Raw genomic sequence first — 8,652 nt, 5'->3', positions numbered from 1 at the left:
AATAGTTTTTTAAAGATTTTTATTTATTTGAGGGAGAGAGCAGGAGTGCAAGCCCACAATCAGGGATAGCAGCAAGCAGAGAGAGAAGCAGGATCCTTGCTGAGTAGGGAACCTGATGTGGGACTCCATCCCAGCACCATGATCTGAACCAAAGGCAGATGCTTAACAGATGAGCCACCCAGGCCCCCAAAATGAGGATTTTTTTAATAATAAGCATTTCTGATTTTTATAATCATAAGACAAAACTATATTTTGAAGAAAACATACACTTTCCAAAAAAAAACCCTCCCCGTAAAAAAAAAAAAAACCCTCCCCGTTTAGTGTATGTAAGAATGTTCTGTATTTATGAGTAACTTCCCTTTTCTATTGATGTATTTATTTGGCATTTTGGGCCTGTCTTTGGAATCAGGGGTTCTGAAATGCCACTCACATCATAATCTTCTGGGGTACTTTATGAAAATAATGATTCCTGGGCCCTATTCCTCAAGATTCTGATTCACTGGTGGGAAAAGGAGGTTCTAAGAATCTATGTTTAAAAGGCTTTCCTGGTACTTCTGATATGCAACCTGGTTTGCAGAACTACATGTGTAGTGTGGCTGAAACGGATTTCATTTAAGTGTCTGTCCGGTCATTGCCAACTCATGTGATACGTCTGCCTAGCCTACTTACTACCTTTTCTCTTAGAATTCCCATCACTCAGAGTTCTGCCAAGGGTGGGCCCAGCCCCCAGGCTCACATTACCTGCATGATTCTGCCTCTCCACAGCTGACCAGTCCAAAGCGGAGTCCTGGACCAAGTAAGCCCAGTAAGATTTTCTCTCCTAAGACTTAGGAACTGGACCAAGATGGGAAGTCAGTCAGGAGCCGGCACTAACTAAGGATATTTGAGAGCTGAGGAAGCTGTTTTCCACCAAGCGTTAACTGATGAAGAGCCTACCTTAAAAGGGAAAAGAGAAACAGATGTGCAGATAAAAGTGTTAAAAAGAGTGTAAATAAGAGACCCAGAGAGGAAGTCTGGGTCTTTAGTCTTAGTCCCCACTGGAAGTCCCCAACTTCCAGTGCCTTGTACCCACCTCTCATGAGATTCAGTTTTACCTCTTGTTCTTGGAGACTGTTACTCCTTCTACTAAACTGCTTTATTTGGATGTTTCTATAATCAACAGTTAAAGAACCCAAGACTAAGATAACTTAAACTAAGATAAACAGTTAAAGAACACCAGACTAAGATAACTTAAACTAATACTCCATAACATGTAAAGGAGTAGTCTTCAATCCTGCATTCCTATAGTCGAGTTCTAAATAGTCCACTTCCTTTGTGACTTTCTAGTCATGGCCAGCTCTATTTCCATTTGCTGAGACAAAAGATCCCTCCAATTAAAAAAAAAAAAAAAAGATATCGGGACACCTGGGTGGCTCAGTGGGTTAAGCCTCTGCCTTTGGCTCAGGTCATGAACTCAGGGTCCTTGGATCAAGCCCCACACGGGGCTCTCTGCTCAGCGGGGAGTCTGCTTCCCCTTCTCTCTCTCTCTCTCTCTCTTCCTACTTGTGATCTCTGTCTGTCAAATAAATAAAATGTTTTTTTAAAAAAGATATTTTAAAAATCATATGCAGGAAGGATACCATGGCTAAGTTATTTCCCTATTTCTGCAGAGGCACAAACTAGCTTATATTTCTAGATTTGGTCTCCCAATCCATTGTCACATATCCCATTCCTTTCTCCTCACTGGGTAGAATATTAATAGTAAAATGGTAATAAAAAATAACTAATAAAATAGAAAATGCACAGTGTTAAAGGATTTCTGTATCTTTTCCTCTTAACAACCCTATGTAATATGTAATATGGGATAGACAATGATAGAGTTATTAGTCCATTTCTTATTTGAGAAAACTAAACCCAAAGGAATTAATTTATTTGTCAAGTATTTATTGAGTGTCTATTATGTGGCTCTATGCTCAAGATCTTATATTCTAGCAGGGAAGGCAGACAAGCAATTACCTAAGGCAACGTGTGATTTAAGAGAAGAACTAGGAAAGGATTTCTCAAGTGGAGAAGGCCCGTCTCTAATGACTTTAGCTCTCCCCATGGTTACCTAATTTGTTTTAAGTTCATGGTAAGAATCTTAAAAGCTGAAGTACCAGATGAAACTTACTGGAAAGCACTTTTACTACTTTTGTGTCCCCAGCCTACTTCAAAGCTAAAGAGCTGACAACTCATGTTCACTGTTATCTTTCACCTCTAAGAACTACCCCCCATCTGTTTCCTAACATAGTATGATGCAACATCATCAGATTTGCAAGAATCCCTCCTCTTCTCTCACCACCACCCACCCCAACTTTAAAGTAGTAAGTGATAGCTCTCCCCACTTTATGCTCCCCGTGCTCACTGCTGGAGCCTCCTTTCCAGTGACCATTTCTTATTTGGGTCTTTGCACTAGTAGTCTAAGCAGCCTCCCAGCCTCCCAGCTTCTACCCTCTTTACTGATTTCAGACACACAATGATTTCTCATCATTGTGCCATTCCGGTACTTTGAAAGTCGTGGTTCTCTATCTTTGAGGATGATTAAATTCAGGCTCTTTAGTGGGGCACAGAAATCCTCTTGCAAGATGCCCCCCTCCCCCACCAAACACATCTCTTTTTTCACATCCTCTGTGCAGCATCTTCTCATAGGACATCTCATCCCTTTACTTACTGCATACCCTCTTCCTCATATGATCCCGCTTCCCATTTCTAGGTGAACGACTTATTTTTTGTCCTTCAAACCACAATTCAAATGTCTACTCTCTTTCGAAAGCCTTACCTGACTCTGGGCACCCCCTCCTCTAGCATTAATCGCATTGTGTTGTAATCATTTGCTCTCCTGTCTCTCGCATAAGGCTATGAATTCATCTAGGAAGGGACGATGTCTTCCTCCACACCTAGGGAACCCTGGCACATCAAGTAGGCAATTGATGAATGAGGAAATGAATAAGTAGGCCCAGCAATGTTCTCAAGAAGAGGAAGACGCTTTCCTTGTCACTGACCTTCAGTCAAGTGCTGTGCAGCTCCCCACCCCCACACCTGGCCAGCCCTGCCGGTGCCCATACAAAACACGCCCTCTGAGGAAAACACGAGTAGGAAAGAGGGAGACTCAGCTCTAATTTAAAAGGTGGATCTGCATTCACCTTTGGAATAGTTCCCGTTGTCAGGGATTAAATACAACTTTTTTTTAAAAAATAAAACTATTTTTAAATGTAATACTCTCACCAATGCAAGAGTTGGGCTGGGACCCTTGGGGAAACCTCCAGACACCTAGGCGGCAAATCATTTTATTGCAGTGACAAAATTTTCGCATTTCAACAGCAGAAGTTTGCCGAAAGTGTGGATTCTGTATATTCTCCAACGTATATCCCTCGGCGCGCCGGGGATATAATGTTCAACACTGACAGACACACCTATGGGGATCTACCAACAGCTGCGGGAGCCAGGAATATTTCCCGCCTCCCTGCGAAGCCGAGTGAGGCCCCCGTCCCCCAGCGGAACGTGGACGTTCACCCCGAGATGTCGAGCCCCGCCTCCCGGCGCCTGCGGGCAGGCGGCGCCCGCCACGTGGAGCGCAGACCGGATTCTCCAAAGGCCTACGCTGTTGCCGCAGCGTAGCTCCGGCTCGGCCCTTCGCCCCACGTCAGCAGCGGAGGCTCCGCGGCCTTCGTTACTCCAACGCAGCTGACGTAACGTCATCTTGCGGGACGTGGACGGAAGAAAAACGGGAGTTATTCGGCGCCAGAATCTGCCCGGCGTGGACTGCGGACCACGCAGCGGGGCCTGCGGACCAGGCGGCGGGGCGGGACAGCTGGGTCGGGCGGTGGCGTGAAGCAGGTACGCGGCGGGGATGGCGGCAGGAATGGCGCGGCGCCAGCGCCTCCGCGGAGGCTGATGGGGCGCGCGGGCGGCCGCGGGGAAAGGGTGAACGCCGGCCCGCGGGCGACCCAGGGGGCTGCGGGGGCGCGGGCGGGCGGGCGGGGAGGCCGGGCCCGAGACTGGGTGTGGGCTCGCGACCACTGATGGAGGCTGCCTGGGCGGCCCAGGGAGCGCCGGCCGCCTTGTGGTGGTCCAATATGGGCTCCGAGGGGCTTGGGGCACGGACCTCCGCGGCCGCGCTTGGTTTCTCCCACGTGGAGGAACCGCTCCGGGTGGAGGCCTGAGGGCCCAGCGGACCCCTCTCGGGGAGTCCGGGGTCAGCTTCCGGTGCACCTGCCCCGCGGCCGGTGATGGACTCTGGTTTGTAACCGGCCACGCGCCGATTCTCCGCGGCTTGTGTGTGGGTCCCCTGCCGCACCCCCACCCCCGGACTCTCGTGACCCTCTCTTTCAAAACCAGGCCCCCGGCAGCGGGGCCGTCCGCTCACGACTGCCCTTTGCAGTGTGACACACGGTCTGTGAGGAGTACCTCCGTGGCACTCCAGGGCGCACCCAGACTCCCCGCCTCCCATCATTATCCCCCGCTCTCTGAGGCACCAAGGTTTATCACACGGTCTTTGTCTTTGAGTGCTGAACCATATACCAAGTCTGTGTTTCTGGGTGAAGTTTGTTGGGACTAAAGTTCAGTTCTTTGTCCAAATCAGTAAGATAAAGGCATTCTGTTTTAAACGAGTGGGGGCGTTTGGGTGGCTCTGTTGGTTAAGCGTCTCCCTTCGGCTCAGGTAATGATCCCAGGGTCCTGGGTTCGAGCCCCACATCTCCGCTGGGCGGAGAGCCTCCCTCTCCCTCTGCCTCCCGCTCCCCCTGCTTGTGCTTGAGGTTGTGCTCTCCCCTTCTTTCTCTCTGTTGAATAAATAAATAAAATCTTAAAAAACAACAACAATAAAAATAAAAACACGAATGAAAGAGGTACTTCAGAAATGACCTGAGTGAAAACATGGGAACTTTTTTTTTTAGCTGATAAGACATTGAGTCTAGACACACACATACCCTTTGCTCTCTGGAATCAGCTGTCTGCTTTAGAGAGCCTAATGAGCTCTGACAGGAGAACCATTCATTGCAGTCAGTCAGAGGTTGTGTGGTACAGGGGAGAGGCCAGGGAGACTTGGTTTCTAGGTCAGTTTTGAACCTAACAAGTTAGTGACCTTGAACATTCAGAGCTTTCAGTTACTAGATAAGAGAGAGGTAAGCAGTAAGCTTAATTTGTGATTATGTCCATCAGAGAATATTCATTGAATTCTTATGCCTGTGACACATCCTGAAGGAAATAAAGAGAAAGTTGTAGGACATTAGTGCTTAGAAGAGGGACCACAGCTGACATTTGTTGAGCATCTGTTGTACTCAAGATTCCCTGCATTGTCTCATTTAATTCTCACAATAATCTCAAGAAGTCCTTACTGTTATTGTCCCTGATTTACAATAGAGGAAACTGAGGCTTAGAAAGATTCAGTAACCTTCCAGAAAGCACATAGCAAGTGTAGAGCTGAAACCCAAATCTGTCCACAATCCATGTTCCTTGTCCAATTTACCCCGCTGTGCTGTCCGTGGGAAGTTGATAATCCAGGTGGGAAAAGCAACAGTAACACATAAACCAGTTAAAAGATAACCTGTAGGGTTATATCCAATTTTGAATGCTACAGCTGCTGAGAAAGTTTTCATGAGACAGAACTAGAATTTTAGTGTCACAATTTGTTTATTTTACCCTCTTGAAGTTCCTTTTGGATAATTCATATTTAAATAATTGCTTAGCAACAGTTACTGAAGGAGGGATGCCTGGGTGGCTCAGTCAGTTAAGCATCTGCCTTCAGCTCAAGTCATGACCCCAGGGTCCTGGGATTAGTTGCCATAGTTGTCCTAGGGCTTCTCGCTCAGCAGGGAGTCTGCTTCTCCCTCTGCCTGCCACTCACCCTGCTTGTGCTCTCTCTGTCTCTCTCTCTGACAAATAAATAAACAAAATCTTAAAAAAAAAAAAATTACTGAAGGAATTTATATAAGCAGCACACAAAGACCATGGGCTTATGTCCTCCTTAAATATTACACAGATAATTTTCCCTTGGGATCTTCCAGACTGTCACAAACTGAAGTCAATAAGGGCAGCACTTAACACATTCTGTTGCCTATTGGATGACATATCTTTTACAGCAGCTGTAAGATGTATCCTGCCAATCTCTTCTCTCCCCTTTCTGTTCCTTTGAGCTATATAAATTGAAGAGCAGCACATGCCACTCCTTGTTTCTCTTCACTGTGGAGTTAACTACTAGTCTTTTGAGACATGTGTAAGAGGGTTGCCATATATTCACCAATCCATAGAGCAAAAGTTAAAAAGAAGTTTGCAAGCAAAGAGGGTGCAGTGTTTTTCTTATCTTGTGGAAACAGCAATGTCCCTGCCGCATGAGAGGTGCAATAATGAATGGCTTATTCTCATGTGCATATGTAGGAGGGAGCCCCCTACTTTTTTGTGAAATAAACTATTCTTTATCTGAAATCTTAGGTTTGACTCCGGGCAGGAAAATGCCCATAACCACCATATTCACAGCTCAGGTTTCTAGCCAGGTACTCACCCTCTACGGGATGTGCCCATAGTCATTTAAAATATCGACCATTTTTTTTTTAAGATTTTATTTATTTATTTGACACACAGAGAGATCACAAGTAGGCAGAGAGGCAGGCAAAGGGGTGGGGGGAGCAGGCTCCCTGCTGAGCAGAGAGCCCGATGTGGGGCTTGATCCCAGGACCCTGAGACCATGACCCAAGCCAAAGGCAGAGGCTTAACCCACTGAGCCACCCAGGCACCCCTAAAATACTGACCATTTGCAGACATTGCACTCTGCCAGGCATGCAAGAGTAAGCTTTAGATTCCTGTGGGCAGGAGGAGGAAAGATGACAGTAGCCTCTGGCCTTCCCATCCTCTTTTTGTGTCAGCAGGGATCAAGCAGACATTTCAAATATGTGGTTTTCGAGTTCTTTTGGGAGGTGATAGCAGGAAGTTGGAGATGGCTGCTTATTGGATGTTGGATCTGTTTTTTATTTGAGTCTCCCTAATGGTGTAGGAATTGTAATGAAGATTTAGTATCAATACAGAAACCTTGTACTTTAACTTTTTTGTCACTCAGAATATTTATAAACCTGAATTGTGATTTGCTTACATAAAAACTAAGGAGGTCCTAGGAAAGGAAGGATAGAGGTGGGACCTGGGAAGGAGCCATTTCTTGTCTCTTTCTTTTCTTTTCTTTTTTTTTTTTTTTTTTTTTTTTTTTAAAGATTTTATTTATTTGACAAAGAGAGAGAGAGAGAGATCACAAGTAGGTGGAGAGGCAGGCAGAGAGAGAGAGAGAGGAGGAAGCAGGCTCCCCACCGAGCAGAGAGCCCGATACGGGGCTCGATCCCAGGACCCTGGGATCACGACCCGAGCTGAAGGCAGAGGCTTTAACCCACTGAGCCACCCAGGTGCCCTCTTTCTTTTCTATATACAGAACAGGTAGGAGTGTGCCTAATACAGAGGAGTCTGGAGCAGAAGAGTGAAGTTTTTACTCAGAGTATGAGAAAGTGGAAGAAAATAAAGTTAATTGCCTATTATTTTCATTTTCATCTTTTAAAAATGTATTCTACAGATACTTTGATCAGTGACCACGTCGCAGCATGTTGAGACAAATCTGTTGCTCTGGTTTCCAGCCCTTCCGCCAGCGTCTCCTTCCCTGGCTCCAATCCACAACCCTCTCCAGATCCCGTACGTACCACAGGAAACTTAGAAGCATGTGGGAAGTGTGGAAGTGTGGTGTTTCATGCAAGGTTTTAAAGGAGAAAAAAGTATAATTTGGCAGAATTGGACAAAGAGTAAACAAGGAAACGATCTACTGGTGAAATGTTCTAAAAGTGTTTGTATTTATCAATAAAATGAAACTTTTGGAGGTGATAGCTTTATGGCATCAACTATGGTGTTGGTTTCACAGGTGTATACATATCTACAGAATCATCAAGTTGTACACATTAATTTTTACAGCTTTTTGTATGCCTAATTAATTAATTTAAAATTTAAAAAAATTTTCGGGCGCCTGGGTGGCTCAGTGGGTTAAGCCTCTGCCTTCGGCTCAGGTCATGATCTCAGGGTCCTGGGATGGAGACCCGCATCAGGCTCTGCTCGGCAGGGAGTCTGCTTCCATCTCTCTCTCTCTCTCTTTACATGTTCTTCCAGTATCTCAATCCAGATATGACATTGATCTAGTCAAGATAAGAACGTTTCCACCATTACAAGATCCTTCACTTCTGTCTTTTATGTCTGTCCTCCTCCTCCCAATCCCTAACCCCTGGCAACCACTAATCTGTTCTCCATTTCTATAATTTTGTTATTTCAAAAAATGTTAAATAAATGAAGTCATCCAGTATGTGATCTTTGGGGATGGGTTTTTTTTTACCCTGCATAATTCTCTGGAGAGACATCCAAGTTGCTGTGTGTATCACTTGTTTCCTTTTTATTACTCAGTAGTATTTAATGGTATGGGTATACCACAGCTGGTGTAACCATTCACCCATTGAAGGGCATCTGGTGGTTTCCAATTTTTTATGCGTATGACTGCTGTGAGCATTTGTGTGCAGGATTTCGTGTGGACAGAGTTTGCATTTCTCTGGGATAAATGCCTGAGAGTTCAGTTGCTGGATCATATAGCTGTTGTATGTTTAGTTGTGTAAGAAACTACCG

At 45.6% G+C, this 8,652-nt stretch overlaps 1 protein-coding gene across 7 annotated transcripts in view; it reads left to right on the top strand.

The window, feature by feature from the left end:
* Positions 1–3,710: 3,710 nt before the first annotated feature.
* Positions 3,711–8,652, top strand: part of ALDH18A1 (aldehyde dehydrogenase 18 family member A1) — a 39,675-nt gene continuing 34,733 nt past the window's right edge. For all 7 annotated transcript variants that reach the window (XM_047702574.1, XM_047702573.1, XM_047702570.1 and 4 more), the window contains exons 1-2: positions 3,711–3,855; positions 7,568–7,683. In XM_047702574.1, coding sequence (XP_047558530.1) covers positions 7,596–7,683 — 88 coding nt within the window. In that variant the 5' untranslated portion in view covers positions 3,711–3,855; positions 7,568–7,595. The remainder of the gene's footprint in view (positions 3,856–7,567; positions 7,684–8,652) is intronic.

Source organism: Lutra lutra, chromosome 14 (assembly GCF_902655055.1).
Source record: "Lutra lutra chromosome 14, mLutLut1.2, whole genome shotgun sequence".
In the NCBI taxonomy this organism is placed as follows: domain Eukaryota; kingdom Metazoa; phylum Chordata; class Mammalia; order Carnivora; family Mustelidae; genus Lutra; species Lutra lutra.
The sequence above is the reverse complement of the archived record's forward strand: the minus strand, read 5'-3'. Positions and strand labels throughout refer to the sequence as shown.